General features: G+C 44.6%; 1 protein-coding gene across 13 annotated transcripts in view; it reads left to right on the forward strand.

Moving 5' to 3' along the window:
* Nucleotides 1–3,562: 3,562 nt before the first annotated feature.
* Nucleotides 3,563–24,280, forward strand: part of FBXL13 (F-box and leucine rich repeat protein 13) — a 178,815-nt gene continuing 158,097 nt past the window's right edge. For 9 of the 13 annotated variants that reach the window (XR_012156835.1, XR_012156836.1, XM_073328536.1 and 6 more), the window contains exons 1-4: nucleotides 3,563–3,747; nucleotides 12,522–12,625; nucleotides 19,216–19,309; nucleotides 20,430–20,497. Coding sequence is in view for 11 of the 13 variants with exons in the window: in XM_073328536.1 (XP_073184637.1) it covers nucleotides 3,673–3,747; nucleotides 12,522–12,625; nucleotides 19,216–19,309; nucleotides 20,430–20,497 (341 nt within the window). In the remaining 2 variants the exon portion in view is untranslated. Of the gene's footprint in view, nucleotides 3,748–3,897; nucleotides 4,114–9,147; nucleotides 10,017–10,041; nucleotides 12,232–12,521; nucleotides 12,626–19,215; nucleotides 19,324–20,429; nucleotides 20,498–24,280 lie in introns of those variants that run through there. The other 4 variants (XM_073328541.1, XM_073328538.1, XM_073328540.1 and 1 more) reach the window with 4 other exon arrangements.

The following is a 24,280-nucleotide window of genomic DNA, read 5'->3' on the forward strand; positions in this document are numbered from 1 at the left end:
AGGTCACCCAGGAGCCAAACTGGGACTACAATCCTAATTTTCTCAGTCTCAATCCTATGCTGGATCCAGTAGGCCACAGGAACACCTTCTGGCTAAGAATCCCCTATCACTTCACAAAAAATTAATTAATCCGCAGTATAGCCTTGGGAGCTAGGTCAGAGGTTCTCAAACAGTGGTCCACAAGCTCCATTCAGGTGGTCCGTGGATAGTTCCCTCTAAGGTGTGCTCCTGGGTGGCTGCACACAAGAGAATGAACGGGCCATGCACCTAATTAGTGGAGCTGTGTAGGTGTGGCTCCACTAATTAGGTGCCTCCACCCTGGAGAAGATGCACATCTAAGGTGAGGTGGTGGCCTTGGAGGGAATAGGGAGTAGGTGGGAGGGGGCAGTGGGGTGAGAGGAGGGGGTGGGGAGAATTTGGAATGTGAAGGGCTGCAGTGGCCAGAGAAAGAGGTGACTTTCCCCAGCTCTAGGGCTGTGGCTGCCAGGGTGAGATGGCCCTCCTTCCTGGCCTCAGCTCTGTGGCTGCTGGGGTGAGGGGAGACCCTCCTCCTTCCCAGCCCCAGCTTGGGGGCTGCCCCAGCAGGCAAGAGAGGGCACATCCATTGCATTAGAAAGGTAAGACTACTGATATTAAAATATGAGTTGTGTGCTTTTATTTGTGGAACCAAAAAAAAGTGAATTATTATTAAGTTTTTTTTTAGATAGCGCTTTTATCCAAAGTGCTTTACCAGAGTTAGCTAATGGTACAAAGAACATTTGGAAAGATCATTAAGTGGTCCGCCGAGACCCTCAGCAATTTGCAAGTGGTCCATGAACAAAAAAGTTTGAGAACCACTGATCTAGTCAGTTGCAAAATAGGAGTTTAGATCCTGTTTCTATTCTTGGGGTGTTTGTTTTTTTATGGTGTTTGCACTGAAAAAACTGCAACTTTAACAAAGGGTGATCATAGCTTTTGAACCAAAAAATCACAACTTTTTTACAGCAATAGTAATTAATTAATAAGTAAAGATAAGTTGAAGTCAGAGGCAAAGCAAGGATGTGGGCAGCAGTTACACATACACCTGATGCAATTTTATGAGTATTTCTATTAAAATTCTGTCCATAGCTTTTCAAAAAATGGTTAGATGTGTCTGCTTTCAGAAAACTTAAAACCATCAGCTCCTACATCTGTAATGGCAGTACAGAAGTAAGGGTGGCAATACCGCGATCCCCATTGCAACTTCCTTTTGGGTCAGGATCTCTAATTTGAGAAATGCTGGTTTCCCCCTGTGAAATCTGTATAGTATAGGGTAAATGCACACAAAAGACCAGATTTCCCCACAGGGGAGACCAGATTTCCTGGTCCATGATGCCTTTTTCATGGCCGTGAATTTGGGAGGGCCCAAGCAATGTGGTATGGATGAGGAATTCAGTGTTGTTTAGAAATGATCTGTATGGATGAGAGCTGTATGGAGGCTCATGGGTAAGGCTGCGAATCATTCACGGAGGTCACAGAAGTCACAGCTTCCATGACTTTCCATGACCTCAGTGAATTTTGCAGTGCTGGTGCAGCTGACCCCAGGACCACCCCAGCAGCTGGTCCCTGGGGCTGCCCTGGAGCAGCAGTCCGGGACCAGTGGCAGTGGTGGCGGGCCCTGCCCAGACCGGCAATGGCAGGGCCCTGAGCCTTCCCCGCCCGGACTGGCGGCGGTGGCAGTGGGGCCCTGGACCATCCCCCATCCAGACCAGCGGCGGTGGTTGGGGGGTGCCCTGGCTGCCCCCCCTCCCAGACAAGCAGCAGGGCCACGGGCCGCTCCCCAACCCAGATCAGTAGTGGAGGGGCCCTGGGCTGTGCCTACGCAGACCAGCAGCAGTGGTGGTGGTGGGGCCCTGGGCTGTCCCCAACCTGGACGAGTGGGGGACCTGGCTGCCCCTCCACTCCCGGAGCAGCAGTGGGGCCATGGGCTGTCCTGTGCCCAGACCGGCAGCGGCAGGGCGGCCCTGGGCTGCCCCCTACCCAGACCAGCAGTGGCAGGTCCATGGGCCGTCGCCCCACACAGCAGCGGCGGGGGGGCCCGAGCTGCTCCTCCCTCCAGCAGCAGGGGTCCCTGGGCCGCCTCCAGCTGCAGCAGGGCCCCGGTCTGCACCCCTCCAGCAGAAGCATTGCCCCACGCTGCCCGTCCCCCCATCAGCAGCAGTCTTCAGTCTTTACCTCCCAGCAGGTAAGATTTAATCACAGGTATTTTTAGTAAAAGTCATGGACAGGTCACAGGGCCGTGACTTTTTGTTAATTGCCCATGACCTGTCCATGACTTTTACTAAAAATACCTGTGACTAAAAGATAGCCTTACTCATGGGGGAACAGATGGAGGAATAATGGGGCTCAACTGGGGGCTAGTGATGAACGTATGGATAGGCTTGTTGAGGAAGTATAAATGGTGCCTGTGTGGTGAGGTAGGGGGCTCAGTGTAGGTGCAAGACTGGGTGTATGAATGGTGTTTGGGAGGGTCTGGGTGGGGAGCTTAGTGTGGTGTGGGGCTGGGGGTATAGATGGGAGTAGGTATGGACGTGTGAGTGGTGGGTGTTGTGTAGTGCAAGGCTGGGTGTATGAATGGAGTTGAAATAGGGGCAATTTGAGAGCCTGGTATGGACAGGGGGCATGAAATAATTTAGAATGGCTATAAATTCAGGGCTTGGTGTGAGAGGAGGTCAGGTGCTATGAATGGAGTTGGGATGGGGGTTGAATGAGTGGGGGCTTGGTGTGGAGCAGCCTGGGGCAGGGGGGATGAATGGAGTTGAGGGGGGAATGAGTTGGCTTTGGAGCTGGGCAGTGAATATAGAGCTGGGATGGAGGAGTGGGGGCTCGGAGCTGCAGGTATGAATGGAATTGGGATGGAGGAGTGGGGGAATGAATGGAGCTGGGCTGGGGATGAATGGGGTTTGGGGTAGGGCAGGGGATATAGAGTGGGATGGGTGAGGGGGGCTCGGAGCAGCGCGTATGAATGGAATTGGGATGGGGGTTGGAGGGATGAATGGAGCTGGGCTGGGGATGAATGGGGTTTGGGGTAGGGCAGGGGATATAGAGTGGGATGGGTGAGGGGGGCTCGGAGCAGCGCGTATGAATGGAATTGGGATGGGGGTTGGAGGGATGAATGGAGCTGGGCTGGGGATGAATGGGGTTTGGGGTAGGGCAGGGGATATAGAGTGGGATGGGTGAGGGGGGCTCGGAGCAGCGCGTATGAATGGAATTGGGATGGGGGTTGGAGGGATGAATGGAGCTGGGCTGGGGATGAATGGGGTTTGGGGTAGGGCAGGGGATATAGAGTGGGATGGGTGAGGGGGGCTCGGAGCAGCGCGTATGAATGGAATTGGGATGGGCGAATGGGACGCTGGGCAGGGCGGTACAAAGTTGGGATGGGCTGAGTGGGACTTGTGGTGGGGGTCGTGGGGTGTAGAGTCGGGATGGGGGTGACCGGGGCGCGGGTACAGAGTCGGGATGGGGTGAGTGGGGGGCGGGACGGGACACTCCCCTCCCCGTGGGACCCCGCCGTACTCTGAGCTGAGGCGCCCAATGAGGGCGGGCGGTGCGTGGCTGGATCTGTGGCAGCGGGTTGCTAGGCGACCGGGAGCGCCGCTGCCTTGGCCGTAGGAGGCCGCGAACTGCGAGGCCCCGGCGGGGCCCGGCTCGACCATGGCCTCGCTGCGCAGCGCGGACCCTGCGCTCCGGGCGTACTTCAAGCGCCACAGGCTCCTCGATGTCTACGAGGTAAAGGGGCCGCGCTGCGCAGATGGCGGCGCGGCTGGGCGCGGAGCTAGGGGGTCCAGCTCCCGGCTGAGTTGGGGAGGGCGGAGCTGCCCCTCCATTGCCTTCCGGCCCCGCCCTGCCGACGGGCGCTGGGGTTTGCAGCAGTGTTGGCTGAATGTGACGGGGGGCCGAGGCCCGCGGGGGGCCGGGCCCAGGGCAGCGCTGATGCCGGCACCCGCGTGGGGCTGAGCCCGCGTTGGCGCCGGCTGGGCCTGCAGCAGCGCCCAGAGTCTGTCACAGGGCGGGACCGACACCCTGGCGCCGCCTGCCGGAGTTTGCCGCTTGCAGGGTGACACGGGAGAGGATGAAGGCGCCGGCCCTGGAGCGGTAACGTCCCGCCACGAACGCAGGCCGGAGCGGGGCTGGCCCACTTCAGCTCACCCAGGCTACCGTTCTGGGCCCTCTGAAATCATTGGGATGGGAACTTGGCTGTTCACCAGCGGGGCCCGGGGCTCACCCATTGACTTCAGTGGGACTTGAGGGTGCTTACCTGTAATTACATCCACCTTAGGGGTTGTCCCATTATAACTACTCTGGTTGAAAAACGTACCCCAGGAATTGGCAGACTTGGCCCGCCAGGGTAAGCCCCCCTGGCGGGCAGGGCTGGTTTGTTTACCTGCTGCGTCCACAGGTTCGGCCAGTCGCAGCTCCCACTGGCCATGGTTCGCCGCTCCAGGCCAATGGGGGCTGTGGGAAGCAGCGTGGGCTGAGGGACGTGCTGGACGCCGCTTCCCGCAGCCCCCATTGGCCTGGAGTGGTGAACCGCGGCCAGTGGGAGCCGTGATCGACCGAACCTGCAGAGGCGGCAAGTAAACAGCCTGGGGCTGCGGGCTTCCTCTGGTGAGCCACGTGCCAAAGGTTGCAGATCCCTGACATATCCTGAACAGCAATTCTTATACCACTCCAAAATCTGTGTGGACTGGGCCTTGCATTTGACTAACTTGTTTTTCTGTCCAAAACTGGAGGGTATTTGTGACCTCTTGTTGTGCTGTGTCTGCGTTCATGGAAAGCCATAAGCATTTCTGCCCCTTCCACTAAAGCAGGGGTTCTCAACCTTTTTCCCTCCGCCAACATGTTATAAAAATCCCACAGCCCACCACTGCCACAACTGTTTTTCTGCATATAAAATCCAGGGTCGGCCAGCATTAGGGGATAGCAAGCAGGGCAATTGCCTGAGGCCCCATGCCAGGGGTTCAGGGCCCTGGACCACAGGTGCCAACTTCTGTTGGCGCCGGTGTGTGCTTGACCCCCCCTTCTGCCCCCCGGCTCTGCCCCATTTCCAACCCCTTCCCCAAAGTCCCCACCCCAACTCTGCCTCCTCCCTGCCCTTATTCTGACTCCTTCCCCAAATCCCCTCTCTGGCCCCACCTCTTCCCCGCCTCCTCCCCTGAGTGCGCCACGTTCCTGCTCCTCCCCCCTCCCTCCCGGAGCTTGCTACAGCTGTTTGGCGGCAGCAAGCACTGGGAGGTAGGCGGAGGAGCAGGGACGCGGCGTGCTCAGGGGAGGAGGCCGAGGAGGAGGTAAGGTGGGGCAGGGAGCTTAGCTCCCGGTGGGTGCAGAGCACCCACTAATTTTTCCCTGTGGGTGCTCCAGCCCTGGAGCACTCACAGAGTCGCGCCTATGCCCCGGGCTTCATCCCCGCATTTTCTGCCCTGGGCCCCAGTGAGTCTACCACTGACCCTTCTCAGCGGACCCCATGAAACCTGCTCATGGCCCCCAGGGGGCCCCAAACCCCTGGTTGAGAACCACTGCACTAAAGTAGCAAATTTCAAACAGTTTGTGAATTTTAATACTTCAAAGAAAAAGAATAGATAATTGAATTACATTATCTGTATTTAGACCAAACCCAATGGTGTCCAACCTTTACCTAGTTGTAGACTTCATTGGCACCATCCCTAATTTGCATAAAATGGAGAAGATTGCAGGCTCCTACATCTGTAATATAGAAATGCAGTTGTTAAAGACTTCAGGTGTAAGAGTATAGCATGCTGGGCAGCCTGGTGCTTATCTCAAGTTGGGGCAATGCATGCCGTGTCCTGTAATATTTGTATGGCACATACATAGTTATATCAAAGATGAAGGTGGCCATTGACCATGTTAGAATTTGGTGGGTCATCTGTTGGACATCCCAACAGTAAACAGGGACTTGAGGTCTTTTATTAAACTGGTGAGATAAGAACATAAGAATGGCCATACTGGGTCAGACCAAAGGTCCATCTAGCCCAGTGTACTGTCTTCCAACAGTGGCCAATGCCAGGTACCCCAGTGAGAATGAACAGAACAGGTAATCATCAAGTGATCCAAGCGCTGTTGATCATTCCCAGCTTCTGGCAAACAGAGGCTAGGGACACCATCCCTAGTGTTAGTGAATGAAATTGCATATAATAGTGCTAAGAATTGCAGGGGAGAGAAAACTTATCTGAAGTCTTGAATGTTGTAAGGATAGTCAAATGAATATATAATTTTAGCTTTAGAATTGTTACCTGATTTTCTCCTACCCTTTTTATTTTGGTTAGTTTTTTCCCTATGAAAATCATTTGAAACTATGCAGAAGCCATATTTCAATTTCCTTAATAGAAACAAAATAATGACACCATGTATGATAAAAGTGAGAGACACTTTTTCTGGGTATTCATAATCTACTTCAAACCAAACTTGTAGTCAGGATTGCCATGGAAACTTTAGTAAAGAGGTTTTGAGCAATCAGAGTAACTGTAGAGCAGCTACTCCCTTAGCCCGCTAACTCTGGCATCACCATCATCATGTTCCTATTACACCTCTGGCATTTAGGGCAGTGATGAAGCTCCTCCACTCTTGTCTGTTTCTGGCACGTCCGTCAATGGTTCCCCAGCTGTGCCCCAGGTTTTTCAGCTCGGCTACCACAGCTCTTCGCCATTTTGTTTTCAGGCGTCCTCATTTTCGCTTGCCTTCAGGTGTCCATCTTATTGCTACTCTGGTGATGGAATCAGTTTCCATCCGAAGCACATGACCAATCCATCTCCAACGCCTCCTGGTAATGATGGTGCTCAGATCCCCTTGGCTGCACTGTGTCAATAGATCTTGGTTTGAGATTGTTCTGGGCCAAAAGGTACAGAGGATTTTTCTGAGGCAGGTTGTATGAAGTGACCTAATATAACTGCTATATTTGATGATACCCTTGGTTTCTTAAACACACACATTTTAGGGTACAATTGGTTCACATTTTCAAGCTTTTCTCTGTAGCCCTAAGGGCTAGAAACATGCATTAGAATCTCGGCTTTCGTTATTTAAAATGATCTCTTGATTCCAGCAGCTGGGGCTTGAAGTAGAACATCAACTATCACAAGACTACAATTTTGAGAATAGGCATCACTAACATGGTCCCCAGATGGCACATATTAATTCTAGAATGCTCATGATGTTTGGGACTATTACTGAATTCAAATCTCATTAGAACTGTGTCAAATGATGCCATTGGGTGGAATGATGGAGACATGCAACTGTTAACATTGCTTTTGAACTACCTGATATCTGAAGGACAGACTGAAGTTCCGGAACCCTGAGATCTATTACCTTCAAGAAGGGTGAACAAAAGACTTGTCCGGCTAGACAAGCACACAGTTGGTATCCTATTGGCCAGAACCTGCTAGCAGAGAGAGATTTTCAAAGGCTAAAATGGAAATTAGGCCCTCTAATTCCCATGGAAAGTAAATGGGAGTTAGGCACTAGTAAGGTGACCAGATGTCTGGATTTTATAGGGACAGTCCCAATTTTTGGGTCTTTTTCTTATATAGGCTCCCATTACCCCCCGCCCCTGTCCTTTTTTCACATTTGCTGTCTGGTCACCCTAGGCACTAGTTTTTTGTGCCTTAGAAATTTCCCTCAGCATTAGCAAAACCCTCACTAGTTATTTCTCTGTCTGTAGTACTAGTCTTCCCAATGATCTGGAAGACAGAGCTGAAGAGTTTTCAAGCAAACTACTTGGTCATAAGTACAAAATCTTTTTTTTTTTTTATCAGTTCAGGTGGTGACCTGGCTGATTAATAATATCATTCTATTTAACAAATGTAAATGAGTGAATAAGTGTGTGTATGCAATTTTTGAACAATTACTGAACACACAGAAACGGAGCCTAGAGAAGTGGTTCCTCTGTTCCTACACAAACATCTTTAAAGATGAATGAGTGTTATACTGTTTCAAGATGTTAAAAACAAATGTTGTAATCCTAAAAAAGCACAAATTAATTGTTTCTTAAGATTAGGTAATTGTAAAGGGTCTATTATTAATTGTAATGGTAATATGTGTTGTCTGAGTATATTTTGGGTGAAGGAAAGTATCGTCCACCAGACTATAACTGAAGTTTAAAAAAGAGGCCTTGGTTAACTGATGTTGGAATTGTAGTCTAAATGTTAATGGCTTGAATCTGGGGGCTTGTCTACACTACGGGCAGAGCCGGCTCTAGGCACCAGCAAAACAAGCAGGTGCTTGGGGTGGCACGTTTCTAGGGGTGGCATTCCGGTGCCGGCCATGCCGCCCCTAGAAATGTGCCCCCGCCGCCCCAGCTTGCCTCTACTCCGCCTCCGCCTGCTCCCCTGAGCGCGCCACCTCTGCTCCGCTTCTCTCCCCTCCCTCCCAGGCTTGCCACGTGCAAAACAGCTGTTCTTTCCTGGCTTTTTCCCTATGTACAAAACGTAAGTTTAGATGGTATTAATAAAGACCTTTAATTTGTGGAACTAAGTTAAACAACAGATGGGCACCTTTCTAGGTTATTGAATAGATAGAGTTCATATAAGAATTAGCCTGATTATTTGACATTGTCTTGATTTTAATTTGATAATTTGAATTCTTTTGGATTGTTTTGTTGTTAGCTAGGTAATGTTATGTTAAGTGAGAGGTAGCTGTTTTATGATGTGTAACTGTGCTTTCATTTGAGTTGTTGAAAGTTAGGGATAACTTTCCTAATTTATAAACTTTATTAATATCTTGAGTCTTATTTCTTTAGGTTAAGTAATGGGTCTCCCCTGAATTACTTGGAACCTTGGGGAAATTAACGAGAACCAGCCAACCTTTGTACTGTTTAGGCCCAGTTTTTCTCACATCTGTGTTGGGCATTATCATCATTAAGGATTACTCACATGAGTAAGGGTTGCAGGATCAGGCCGTAAAACACCATTTCTTGTACAGGTTTCAGAGTAACAGCCGTGTTAGTCTGTATTCGCAAAAAGAAAAGGAGTACTTGTGGCACCTTAGAGACTAACCAATTTATTTGAGCATGAGCTTTCGTGAGCTGTAGCTGTAGCTCACGAAAGCTCATGCTCAAATAAATTGGTTAGTCTCTAAGGTGCCACAAGTACTCCTTAGCTTATCTAAAGTGATCACTCTCCTTACAATAAGAAATTACCAGCAGGAGAGTGGGGTGGGAGGAGGTATTGTTTCATGGTCTCTGTGTATATAATGTCTTCTGCAGTTTCCACAGTATGCATCCGATGAAGTGAGCTGTAGCTCACGAAAGCTTATGCTCAAATAAATTGGTTATTTCTTGTACAGTTTTTTAAAAAAGAATTCCCAGCTCTAAATTTTTGGTGAGATATTTTGCATTTTCTTTAGTAAAATTTTTGTACATATACTATGCCTAGAAGATCCACTGAAAGAAAAGGAGTGCACATTCAAGTAAAAAGCAAAGCTATAAAAGAGCTCCAAATCTATGAAAAATGCAATTGGTTTAGCAGACTGTTGTTGGCTCAATCCAGCAGAGGGAGTATTTGAACAGCCGTAAGTCCTTTTTGGAAAATGTATTAAGGTGAAATCACACATGAAGAGAGTCACTATATTGTCCGCATATGTAGTACTCTGCTTAACAGCGTATTATTTATATTGTAATTATTATAATAAATGGATTTATAATACTTGTTGATATTGCTGCATGCACCCAGTTATTGTCATCTGGATACATCTTGGAGATTGTCTTTTTACTAGTGAGGGTCAGTAGCAGCTTAAGTTAGAATCAGTTTATAATTTATTTTACTAAAATATTCAAACAGGGTAAATTTAAGTTGTTCATTGTTTGTTGTTTGATATATTAAAGAAAAAGATATTTCATTACTTATCTTTTGTTTCTTGTATTCCTTAGTTCTGCTTCCCTATGGAAATGTCTTAAAAAGCAGACTATATCTATGCTGACAAAACAGTCTTATTGCACACCCATATTCTGACTGGCAATGAATCCCTTTATACAACCCTGCTCCTCCCTGGTAAAGATTATTTTGATTTTGAGAATGAATGAATAGTGTGTTTGTCTATTGACATTGGTCAGCAAATATCACCATTACCAGAGTTATTTCCTGTTTTAAGTATTATTGATATTTTATTTTTAGTTATTTATATTATGATAGTGGGCAAAAGGCTGCACTCAGGATCAGGACTCCATTGTGCTAGGTGCTGGCAGATGGAGACAGTCCCTGGTCAGGAGAGTTTAGAATCCAGAAGACAAAATAGTGAGGATTGGGTATAGCATATAGGCAAGTGAATATAGTTATGATTGACACAGTTTTGTTAGTTACATGTTTTGTTGGGTTTTTATTATTTTTTATTTTGGAGTGAGAGGAATGGCAGGAATGAGATATAAGAATAAAATAGGAAATGAAAGTAAAGTAAAGAGAGAATCACAGCTTATGACCTGCCTATCTTTGGTCAGCTGGCAGCCTTTTGTAGGCATTGTGACAGAAACAATCCTTAAGTTTGTTTGCTGTTTTGAGTTTTCCCCATGCTCAAGGAAGAAAATGTTTGAAGGAAACTTTGAGAAAGAAGCTGACTGGTGGGCAGTAAAGATTAGGAACATTGGCAGAGAATATCAGTGTCTGGCATTGTGATAAGTTACCAGAGAAGCTATGTAAGGAGAAGGTTCTTAAAGGTAAAGACAAGAAATGTGTATCTGATGTGCTGATTAAGTGAAAGTAAGTAGAAGGGCCTGGAGAAGCGCTTGAGGTATCAGAGTGACAAGCTAGAAAGATTATTTAAACAATAGCATTTTGAATGGACTTGAAGGAGCTGAGATTGCAGGGGTCAAGGCCAGAGGTCTGCAATAGTCAGGATGCAAAACTAGCAGAGCCTGAGTGAGAGTTTTGGTGGTAGGTCAGTTCTTAGAGATGTTATATAGGATGAAGCGGCAAGATTTATACATGGAGACAGGGTTGAGTCAAAGATGACATCCATATTACAGTCCTGTATAACATGGAGAATGGTGTTGTCCACAGTGATGGAGCAAGTGGAAAGAGGAGGAGAGCTTAGAAAACCCGGGTATCCATTTTTCAGCATAGAAAAATCTCTGGTATATCAGCTATTGCTGTGTGATGACTGTTGACAAATCCTGTCCTCTTAATGGCAAAAGCTATATTTTCCACTGCCAGGCTTGGGGAAATATTTGTATAAAGAGCAGACTGTGCCCAAGGATAGTCATCTGCAGAAGGGTGGTCTCTCCTACAGTTTTAGGAGTGCAGTTATGATGGAAAATTTCTACCCTGGGCTCCTCTCTTTTCATGGGTGTTCTGGAATATTGCTATGTACATATAGCCATAATTTGTCCTCATGTGCGTAATGTAATCAGTTCATAGAGTTTGATTTAATCTTTCTTGCCAATGCCATACTTAAAGACAGAGTCCATTAGTATGTCCTCTAATATGTCTTTATTTTGGCAGATAACTATACATTGCTTCATCAGGTACTTGTTTGGCTGTGCTACTGAGAAAACCTTGTTCATTTTTAATCTGTGAAAAAATGAATAATTAATTAGTTCCTTTGAGAATTCCAGGGGATCATGGAAAATGAACGTCTTCCCATCCACCAGGAGCTTAAAAACGTCTCTCACTATCACTTGAAATCGTGGAAGCCCTTTTGGACCCATGCATATAACATTCAACAATGCAACTTCAACCCTGATGAAGCTTGGAAAGCTGAACGGCGTTCACAAGAAGTCACAAATAAACATCTTGTGAAAGATTCAATGCAGAAGATCCCTGGCTTTGATCTCCAACGAAGCTCATTGGCCACCCTAAACTGCATCCACACAAACCATGGCAGATGCAGATACTTGCTGCACAAATGGAAAATTAAAGACTCTCCAGTGTGCAACTGTGGTCACCCAGAATAGACTGTAGAACCAAAATAACTCAATGCCCCATTCACAAATACGAAGGAGGCATCACAGCAATACACTCTGTTACTGCAGACGCAATTATCTGGCTTAACCATCTAAATGTCAAATTATAGTTGTTGTTCTACATTTACATCAGCCATATGAAAAATGTTGATTATTCATAAGTGAGAAACGAACTAGCCAGTCCTATAACTCACTGCTGAAAAGCAACCACCCCCACCCCTCAGTGCAATGCAACATTATAACTATTTGATGATAGGATCAGTTGCTGGTGAAGGACCCAAATCCACATCTTCTCTACCCTACCCTACAAGGTTATTTGTGAGATATAATTTTGTAATACTTTTAAAGAAATTTGAGATCCTTGGGTGGAAAGTACTATTGAAGTGCCATATGTTTTATTGTTATGATATGACCAGAGGCATGAGGGCTACCACTTGAAATATACTGTTACATACATTATGGCATTTAAAATAAGAATTAAATAAAAGAAAGAGAAGAATTGTATAAATGTTATATTATTTAAAGTTGATTTGGTAGTTGTGTTTAGCATAACCGTTTCAGACATATGAAAGATGTTCATTTAGTCCTTTCTTTTTTGCAGACTCTACTATGTGGTGTATTTATTATGTGTCCAGAGGATCCACTTAAGTTTTTAGAAGAAAAGATCAGAGAAATAATGGAGAAGGAACTGGATGGTATTTTATGGTACTTATCAAATGTTTTTGTGTGTTCTATGTGCTGTAAAATATTGAAATGTCAATTTTAAAACAGCACTAATGTTGCATTTACCATCACCTGCAAAATAAATATCTCTCATGCCCAGAGATTAATAGCACATTACAAATGGACTGATTAATATTGAGATTTTTGTACTAAAAACATACAAGATATTTTTCCTTTGTCTATTTTTATTTGAATTGTCCACAGAGTATTTTACTAAATGTATTTAATATTATATTTCTGTTTATAATATATATTTAGTGAGCTCTTTATTTTGAGATAAACATTATGGGCTATGTATCAGAGGGGTAGCCGTGTTAGTCTGTATCCACAAAAACAACAAGGAGTCCGGTGGCACGTTAAAGACTATCATAAAGTGTATGATATTTGAGCATAAGCTTTTGTGGGTAAAAAACCCCACTTGTTGTGCCCAGCAAGGAAAATAAGAAAACACCACTAGTCATCACATACAGCCCCCAGCTAATACCTCTCCAGCACATCATCAACAATCTACAACCTATCCTGGAAAATGATCCCTCACGCTCACAGACCTTGGGAGGCAGGCCAGTCCTCACTTACAGGCAGCCCCCCAACCTGAAGCAAATACTCACCAGAACTACACACCACAGAAACACTAACCCAGGAACCAATCCTGTTGCCTACTCTGTCCCCATATCTACTCTAGCAACACCATTAGAGGACCCAACCACATCAGCCACCCCATCAGGGGCGCAGTCAGCATGGATTCACCAAGGGCAAGTCATGCCTGACTAATCTCATTGCCTTCTATGACGAGATAACTGGCTCTGTGGATGAGGGGAAAGCGGTGGATGTGTTGTTCCTTGACTTTAGCAAAGCTTTTGACACTGTCTCCCACAGTATTCTTGCCAGCAAGTTAAAGAAGTATGGGCTGGATGAATGGACTATAAGGTGGATAGAAAGTTGGCTAGATTGTCGGGCTCAACGAGTAGTGATCAATGGCTCCATGTCTAGTTGGCAGCAGGTATCAAGTGGAGTGCCCCAAGGGTCGGTCCTGGGGCCGGTTTTGTTCAATAGCTTCATAAATGATCTGGAGGATGGTGTGGATTGCACCCTCAGCAAGTTCGCAGATGACACTAAACTGGGAGGAGAGGTAGATACGCTGGAGGGTAGGGATAGGATACAGAGGGACCTAGACAAACTAGAGGATTGGGCCAAAAGAAATCTGATGAGGTTCAACAAGGACAAGTGCAGAGTCCTGCACTTAGGATGGTAGAACCCCATGCACCGCTACAGACTAGGGACCGAATGGCTCGGCAGCAGTTCTGCAGAAAAGGACCTAGTCGTTACAGTGGACAAGAAGCTGGATATGAGTCAACAGTGTGCCCTTGTTGCCAAGAAGGCCAATGGCATTTTGGGATGTATACTTAGGGGCATTGCCAGCAGATCGAGGGACGTGATCATTGCCCTCTATTCAACATTGGTGAGGCCTCACCTGGAGTACTGTGTCCAGTTTTGGGCCCCACACTACAAGAAGGATGTGGAAAAATTGGAAAACATCCAGCGGAGGGCAACAAAAATGATTAGGGGACTGGAACACATGACTTATGAGGAGAGGCTGAGGGAACTGGGATTGTTTAGTTTGCAGAAGAGAAGAATGAGGGGGAATTTGATAGCTGCTTTCAACTACCTGAAAGGGGGTTCCAAAGAGGATGGATCTAGACTGTTCTCAGTGGTAGCTGATGACTGAATGAGGAGTCTCAAGTTGCAGTGGGGGAGGTTTAGGTTGGATATTAGGAAAAACTTTTTCACGAGGAGGGTGGTGAAATACTGGAATGCGTTACCTAGGGAAGTGGTGGAATCTCCTTCCTTAGATATTTTTAAGGTCAGACTTGACAAAGCCCTGGCTGGGATGATTTAGTTGGTGATTGGTCCTGCTTTGAGCCGGGGGTTGGACTAGATGACCTCCTGAGGTCCCTTCCAACCCTGATATTCTATGATTTTATGATTCACGGGCACATCTACTAATGTGATATATGCCATCATGTGCCAGCAATGCCCCTCTGCCATGTACCTTGGCCAAACAAGACAGTCTCTACCTAAAAGAATAAATTGACAAAATCCCACATCAGGAATGGTAACATACAAAAGCCAGTAGGAGAACACTTCAGTCTCCCTGGACATTCAATAACAGATTTAAAAGTAGCCTTCCTTCAACAAAAAAACTTCAGAAACAGACTTCAAAGAGAAACTGCAGAGCTACAATTCAGTTGCAAACTTAACACCATTAATTTGGGCTTGAATAGGGATTGGGAGTGGCTGGCTCACTACAAAAGCAATTTTCCCTCTTTTGGTATTGACACCTCCTCATCAATTATTGGGAGTGGACCACATCCACCCTGACTGAATTTGCCTTGTCAGCATTGGTTCTCGACTTGTAAGGTAACTCCCTTCTCTTCTTGTGCCAGTATATTTATGCCTGTGTCTGTAATTTTTCACTCCATGTATCTGAAGAAGTGGGGTTTTTTACCCACAAAAGCTTATGCCCAAATAAATCTGCTAGTCTTTAAGGTGCCACTGGACTCCTCATTGTTATTATGGGCTATATCCCCAGCTGGTGTAAATTGGCATAGCTTCATTGAAGTCAGTGTTGATTTACACCACCTAAGGAAGTGGCTCTCAATGTATTGAATTACTCATAGAATTATTTTCCATTTTTTATTTCTCACCTCTCTCTCTCTTTGAAACTTAGGCATCACAGTAAGGGAAAAGAAACTACATGCTAAGGGGCTAATCTCATTCACCCTGCAGCCAAAGGGAATTTTTCTACTGACTTTGTTGGAGGTGGGATTGGGCCCTAATAACTAACTATCTAAATATATATTGGAGCTGTCACTATAGTATTTGAGTGCCTTCCAAGTACTTCAAAATAGAAATCACAATTACAGTCCGACTTGCTCTCTTTTACTTTTCTCCTTCCCAGTGTGTAGGCGAAATATCTTGATTAGTTTATAGTTTGTGGTGTGAGAGACAGAGAGTGTATGTGTGTATGATTAGCTTGTTGTGGGAAAGCCAAGTCGACAAGATGAGTTTTGTATTCAGTTTTGAACATGGTGAGGCCCCAGAGCTGTACTTACCTTTTGTGAAAATAAATTCATAATGTAGGTCCAGCTCCTATGAAAGTCCTGTCTCCTCATTCAAGATCCTTCACTTATAGGTGAATAGTTTCATGGTTCCAGTATAATTCATGTGAAGTCATGCTTGTGAAGAGGTGATCTCTGAGGTACTTAAGTCCAATCTATATGGGCTTTGAATATTAGGACAGATCTTCAACTAGACTCTTTTCTTTGGGGAGCCAATTCAGAGAGCAGAGAAGCAGTCTGATGTGCTCTTGGTGACCTGTGTTTCTGAGCAGCTGGGCTGCTGTGTTTTATACCAAGTAGAGCTTTTCCAGGTGTACAGCTTCATTCCTTGAGATAATGAGTGCAATAATGAAACCTGGAATGTTAAACTACCATAATGATTAAATTGAGCTATAAAATAATCTGTAGGAAAGCCTCAGATATTGTATCCCTCTTCTAAGATGATAGTGTAAAGAAAGAACAGATGTAGGGAAAAAAAGAGAAAATGAGCATTTTTGTTGACTAAGATGTTAGTAACACTCTTTACAAAAGCTTACATTCTGGAGGCCAGTTGGAATTTTATTGAAGAAGGAGAGCTGGATTGGTTTTAAATCAATTTGTATTAAAGTTTATCTTATGTAGACAGATTGGATGACTCTATAACATGCAGTTTCTCAGGATTCTGCTTCAATGCATCTGCTGTCACTGATGCATCCTATTTACTAAAGGACTGTTCCTGTGAAGTGCTGAGCATGCTAACACCCAGTGAAGTCAGTGGGAAATGGAGGTGTTCAGCACCGCAGCATATCAGGCCAAAAAAGACAACGTTGGTGCTCATATTTAGACAGCAGCTAGGGAAGTTAGGGGACTAAAGATGGCAAAAGGAGAGGGGGGAGCAGAAGATAATGGAGAAAAGTGGCTTTGATTTCATAGGGCCAGGCTGCGACTGGCCCATGTGCAGGTACACAGTCGGGAGGGGAAATATTAATGGAACCTCTCTCCTTACATTCCCTGTGCAAGGGTCATGCACAATTGTAGTCTTTGCACATTACTGCTGGGGGAATTCTTTGTCGCTGCATGTGTACAGAATTCATGTCCCTCGCAGATTTCTTTGTTTCCCTGCAAAAAAATGACTTTCTGACAGGGAAACAAAGGGAAGCTGCAAGAGCAGTCACACACCACTCCCTAGCAGCACAGGTACCACATTTCAGGCAGCTGGCAGAGAGGTAAATCACTGTGGGGCTGGTCTGCTTCCTGCCCCCATCACTCCTCAGTTGTGGTGGGGGAGGGGTCACTGCATGGGGAGCTTCTCCCCCATCTTCCCAACCCCTGTGCATCCAGACCTTCCATACCTAGACACCCCTGCCAAGCCTCACCCGATACATCCAACCCCCCCCTAGCCCTCCATACCCAAACCCCACCCCACTGAACCTCAACCCCTGCATCTGGAGCCCCTTGCACCCAGACCCCCTGCCTCCAGACCCCCACCCCACATCCAAACACCCACACCTCTGACCCCCAACTATCTGCACCCAGACCCCACCCCACCAACACCCACTCCCCTAGCTGAGACCCCCACACCCAGACCCCTCCGCTGAGCCCCAACCACCTTCACCAGGAAGCCCCTGCAAAGTCCCATTGCCCCTGCATCTGGACCCCCCCCCCAACGAGCCTCTGTGCATCCAGATCCCCTCACACCTAGACCCCCCACTGAGCTGCCTGCGCCCAGATTGTCCCACACAGAACCCTCTCACTTCACACCTGGATCCCCCCACATCGAACCCCTTCACAGTTGGATCCTGTCTGGTTGAGCCTGCCTGCTCCACATCTAGTGCACCTGGCACAGAGGGGCAGGGCCCCAGGGTGTTTCTGGGGCAGCCCAGGCCTTGTGCTGTGTCAGGGTCTAGTGCAGCCTCATTGCTGAGTCCGTGTCCTGGGGTGAGGGTGTGGGGAGTGCAGGGTGCCGCCAGTGGCCTGTGCTCCTCACTGCCATGCTGGAACCTCTGCATGTATTTATTGACAAATAGAATTTGCAGAATTTTAAAATACTGTGTGCAGAATTTTTAATTTTTTGGAGCAGAATGCCCTCAGGAGTAGCACGTGGAGTAGTTGCTGCTTCCCTATGCTATCAGGGTCCCACCTCACTCTGAAGGGATGAGACGTGAGGAGGAGATGGGGCCATGTCCCTACCTCCATCTGTACCAGCCCGTGGAATGGGCCAGTTGACCTATAGAGCAGATTGCACCATACCAATGGATGGTGCTGTTTGTGCAGTCTCTCTGCATACTAAACCCCCCCTGGAGCTCTCTATGACAGTGGTCCCCAAACTTTTTTGTCTGTACCTCCCCTTACCTGGTTCGTGCTTCCCCTTACCTGGCCACGGTCAGGGCCGGGGGCCACATCCGAGAGCGGGGCCGTGTTTGGGGCCAGAACTGCAGCTGGTGCCAGGTATGGAGCCACAGCTGGTAATAGGGCCAGGAGCCTGTGGCTGGGGCTGGAACCAGGGTCAAAGTGGAGCAGGTGGCAGAGCAGGGCTGGGTGGCGCTCTCTTCTCTACCCCCCGTGTGGACTGGCCCAGGCCCTGCCGCGCCCTCCCGAAAGTTCTTCCACCCCCCACAGTTAGGGGACCATGGCTTTATGGGGTTATAGGACTCTGCACACCCCTAATGTTCACTGGAAGCTAAATGTAACAGTTGGCCCATAATTATGGGGTGTTCTGTGTTTACTTTCCGTTATTTTTAATGTCTTCTTAAAAGGTTGAAAATTAGAATTTCTTTTTCAATTGACTTTATCTTCTGACAAACCCTATTTTTTTTTCTGTGTTTGTCATGGAAGTATAAATCAACATGGCTGTGTTTTGTTCATTTGGCTATGGGATTACGTTTTTTTTATTTATTTTTACTTCCTATGAATGCTCACAGACTGCTCTGCAGCAGCAGAAAACATTGCATGAAGTTCTGTAAATCATACATAAATAGTGGCTGTTTGAAAATAAAGTCAGCATTAAGAGTGGAAAAATATTTTGTAACTTGAGCATTTTCCATCAGGTTATATCTTTTTAAAGATGGCTTACATTTTGACCCCAAATGACTCAGCTGTATCTCTGAACATAGTACCATACGTAATCTGTTTTGATATACAGGTAGTAGGTGAACATAATTTTAAAATTTTGGCTCGTTAACACAGTTGGAATGAAGGTAGTAAGGGTATTAACTAAGGGATATGTGTAATGTTGTAATAATTCATTAGCTGTAGAGACAGGTTTCAGAGTAACAGCCGTGTTAGTCTGTATTTGCAGAAAGAAAAGGAGTACGAAAGCTTAAAGCTCACAAAAGCTTATGCTCAAATAAATTGGTTAGTCTCTAAGGTGCCACAAGTACTCCTTTTCTTTTAGCTGTAGAGAGGAGATTAATTTTCCTTCAGTGTTAGTAATGTGGTTTACATGATTTGCTTTTTTGTTTATTTGTTTTGCAGGGATACATGTATTGATTCATCCTTCAGGCCAAAATTAAAGAGGATTTCAGAAACATATTTGCACATCCTTTTTGGACTAAATGATGAACAGCTGGTAACCATCACTGAGCAAGTTCACTGAATCTTTACTTTAAAAATATCTTTCACTACAGAAAGGTTTAATTGTGCCTTCAAGTTTATTTCATGATTCTGCCATTTCTGTTGTAGTTTATGTGAAGGAATGTTGGTACCTTGCATTTGTTTCTATATGCTAGTTTTATGATCTTTCAAAATGTACATCTTCATATTGGCATGTTGTCCATGCATATGGTAGATCACCAAAAATGGTAGCATCTTTATCAAAATTGGACAGAATTACCAATATAATGAACTTACTTCTATGTTACAATCTTTCCAAGTGCATCTGGACCCAGTTTCAGTTTCATGATTTTCTGTGTATTATTTGGTTTGACTGATTCTACTAAATAAGAACATTAAGGTAATTGGCAAAGGAAATGAAGAACGTTTTTTAGAATTGGGCTGTCATCCTGTATAATTTATGAAATTACAGAAAAAATCTTTACATGTACCCAAGATTTTGGAAGAGTGCATTTTAAATAGATCCATAAAAATATCAATAATAAGTATAAAATGAGCACTGTACACTTTGAATTCTGTGTTGTAATTGAAATCTATTTGAAAACGTAGAAAACATCAACAAATATTTAAATAAACGGTATTCTGTTATTGTTTAACGGCATGATTAATCACTATTAATTTTTTCAATCACTTGACAGCCCTAATAAGGTTATTAAATTCTAGCAAGCCACAAAGTAAAAGAGAAGAATTTAAAAGAAAAGATAGAATGTTTCTAGCAATTTAATATATTTTATCAGTAAAACAGTGAATTTTGGGGAAGAAGTGCTGACAATGAGCTTGATTAATGCCTTCTTCGTACATACAGTTCAGTTCTATATTTAGTTTTTACCTTCAGATTTTATGCCTGTAAAAGCAGGTTTATATTGAAAAAAGTTGATAGGGGAAGAAAGATGCACAGAAAAATTTAATAGACAGAAAATTGTATCTGAACATGCATTTCTTTGGACTGTACCATTTAATTTGCATTGATCAATATGGAAAATAAAACTGCCAGGTTTTTTTGGCTATTTTTTAAGCATTCACTATGCAACACCATTTTTAAATTTGTGTATTAATATAATAAATTATTTGTTTAGATGACTGAAGAGTTATGTGGCAAAGCATGGAACTTTTACAGCAAAAACTTAAAGAAACTGTACTTTCAGTAAGTATACATACTGTACATGGAGAATACTGAATTTTTAGGAAAAAATCCTTTTTGTCTAGAATATTTAGTGTTATTGCAGAAAAAGGTGGTTTTCATTGTAATTAGCTTGAACGTTGTCTGGAGTGGTTCACGACTAAGAATACCAACCTCAGGGCAGACTGGTAAGCAGGGCACACATCCCAAACTGGTTGTGAGTTCTATACTTAGATTTCACCAACCAAATAACAATTGTAAACTCCTCAGGCACTATACAGCCTTAACGTGGAGTCACAGACCCCTTGGGAATTCTGATCTATCTTGCCACCCAGACAAGCTTGACTCTGTGACAGATAGTCACTTTACATCAAAGATCACAACATATTCAGTTTACTCTCAGTCCCAAAGGACCAGTCACTTATTCCAGGTCAGTTTGCACCTTCGGTCTCATGCCAGAGACAACACTTGTAGGCAGTCCTGTAAAAAAATAACTAAAAGTTTATTAACTATGAAAAAGAAATGAGTTATTTACAAGGCTAAAGCATTTAAGCATACACCCACAAATGAGATACAATCTTAAATTCAAAAGGGAATAGAAGCTTTTATAATAAGCAAGATTTTATGTCCTTTGGGGCTAATTCAAGACAAGCATCTTGGGGATCTCTTGTTTATGTTTAGGAATCTTTGCCCCTCAGAGTCCAGAAAGCATAAAGAGACCCTAATTCCTTCTGGTCAGGGACTTTTATCCCCATTTCTCTAGAGTGCAGGCTGATGGGCCGAGCGCTTCTGCACGTAACCTCTTCATGGGTGGGTGGGAGGAGCAATCAACAAAGTCTGTTCCACAGTGGCTTGTATGGATTCAATAGTCCTTGCTGATGAGCGGGAGATAACATCTTCTACAGGAATCCAGGATTTTGCATTATTTGAAATTTTTTTCCTGGTTGGTGAGTTACATAGTTTTAGAACAAACATTTTACAGTTATAGAGCAAATACTTAAGTATTTCCTTTTAGCATGGGATACAGATATAAGTAGGATTAATGCATGCAGCATTCTACAAGCATTTTGTAAAGTCTGAGCATTAAACGCATTTTTATAACACTAATATCTGTTTTAACGATACTAACCCACAGGTAAACCAGACTGGTTTCTAGCTATGCATTTGTCAACAATCAGTGAGGCCTGGGGCCTTGGCATGAGCTGGCACCTGGACTGCCATCATCACAAACAGAAGCAAGATGACCAAATTAAATTATTTGGTTTTTCTCTTTTTTAGCAATGTTGTTTTGTATTCAAATTGTAGTGAGCTCAGAGTGCCTGTAAATTCCAGGCCCAATCCAAAGTTAATTGAAATCAGTGGAAGTCTTTTGACTTCAGTGGGTTTTGGACCAAGCCTTCCCTGAACAGCCTCTCATACAGCTTAATCTTGCCAGAGTACTTAAATCCCAATGGAGATAGGATATTTTGGGATAGGGTTAAGTCAAGGATCTGGGTTCCCTTCCTGGCTCTTATTCAGATTCCCTTTGTGACTGCGGGCAGTTCGCTCATTCTCTCCATGGTTCAGTTTCTCTCTCTGTAAAAGGGAGATATATATAAATATTTACCATATATACTCGTTCATTAGCCCGTTGTTTAGAAGCCGACCCCCCAAGATGGATAGGTAAAAATAGCAAAACTCTATGACCCTTCCATAAGCCGACCCTATATTTCAGGGGTTGGCAAACTTTTTGGTTCCTGGCCCATGAGGGTAAGCCCATTAGGGTAAGCCGCTAGTGGGCCTGGACGTTTTGTTTACCTGGAACGTTCATAGGCACGGATCCCCTCAGCTTCCAGTGGCTGCGGTTCGCCGTTCCCTGCCAAGAGAAGAGAAGAACAACAGTGGCACGCCACTTCCCGCAGCTCCCATTGGCTGGGAAGGGCGAACCACGGCCACAGGGAGCTGAGGGGCTCCATGCCTGCAGACGCTCCAGGTAAACAAAACGACAGTGTATTAGATATTCAATTCAATGGTTTCATAGAATTTAAAATGATCAAATGTTGGTGTAGACCCTTTTATAAGCTGACCGCCGCTCTTTGATGCGTCATTTTTTTACCAAAAATATTTGGCTTATGAACGAGTATATACGGTACCTGCATTCTGAATGAATTAGTCGTTAATCAAAAATCACTTCACTGTGGCCAGGAATCTCAAATGTCCAAGTTTTCCATTGGAACTAACATTTAGGGGAGATAAGGTTATTACTTTTTGAGTGGAGAATAGTGCATGTGTCTGATGTATAATTATGATAATCAAAATGGTTAAACATCTTAGGAAAAATCATAAGGCTGCTCCATTATTTCAGGTTTCACTGTTATCTGACTTTACAATGGGAGTTGGATTAGAACCATAAAATGTTACATTTACAGTTGCTCTCAGCTATGTTCAATTAAATTACATTTTGCTTCCAAATTGGGGATTTTTTGGCAAATAAAAGGGCTGTCAGAAAGCCTCATTTAAGTGGTTATCTTTCTTGTTGCTCTGACAAAGAAAAATACTGTACTATAATTAATAAACAATATAGAATCATAGAACTCAAAGGGACCTCGAGAGGTCATCTAGTCCAGTCTCCTGCACTCAAGGCAGGACTAATTATTATGTAGACCATCCCTGATGGGTGTTTGTCCAACCCGCTCTTAAAAATCCCCAATGATGGAGATTCCACCACCTCCCTCGGCAATTTGTTCCAGTGCTTAAACACTCTGACAGTTAGGAAGTTTTTCCTAATGTCCAACCTAAACCTCCCTTGCTGCATTTTAAGCCCACTGCTTCTTGCTCTATCCTCAGAGGTTAAGAAGAACAATTTTTCTCCCTCCTCCTTGTAATAACCTTTTATGTACTTGAAAACTGTTATCATATCCCCTGTGTCTTTTCTTCTCCAGACTAAACAAACCCAGTTTTTTCCATCTTCCCTCATAGGTCATGTGTTCTAGCCCTTTAATCATTTTTGTTGCTCTTCTCTGGACTTTCTCCAATTTGTCCACATCTTTCCTGAAATGTGGCACCCAGAACTGGACACAATCCTCCAGTTGAGGCCTAATCAGCGTGGTATAGAGCAGAAGAATTACTTTTCGTGTCTTGCTTACAATACTCCTGCTAATACATCCCACAATGATGTTTGCTTTTTTTGCAATAGCATTATGCTGTTGACTTGTATTTAGCTTGTATGATCCCCAGATCCCTTTCCACAGTTTTCCTTCTTAAGCAGTCATTTCCCATTTTGTATGTGTGGAGCTGATTGTTCCTTCCTAAGTGGAGTACTTTGCATTTGTCCATATTGAATTTCATCCTATTTACTTCAGACCATTTCTCCAGTTTTTCCAGATCATTTTGAATGTTAATCCTATCCTCCAAAGCACTTGCAACCCCTCCCAGCTTGGTATCATCCGCAAACTTTATAAGTGTACTCTCTATGCCATTATCTAAATCACTGATGAAGATATTGAACAGAACTGATCCCTGTGGGACCCCACTCATTAGGTCCTTCTAGCATGACTGTGAACCACCGATAACTACTCTCTGGGAATGATTTTCCAATGAGTTATGCATTCACCTTTATAGTAGCTCCATCTAGGTAGTATTTCCTTAGTTTGTTTATGAGAAGGTTATGCAAGACAGTATCAAAAGCCTTACTAAAGTCAAGATATACCACATCTATGGCTTCCCCGCATCCACAAGGCTTGTTACCCGGTGATTACCTTGTTACCCTGTAATAAATGATGTGTGATTCTTTGAGAAAATATTTCTCTTTGGGCTCTGAATACTTCT

The sequence above is a fragment of the Lepidochelys kempii genome, chromosome 1, assembly GCF_965140265.1.
Source record: "Lepidochelys kempii isolate rLepKem1 chromosome 1, rLepKem1.hap2, whole genome shotgun sequence".
NCBI lineage: Eukaryota > Metazoa > Chordata > Testudines > Cheloniidae > Lepidochelys > Lepidochelys kempii.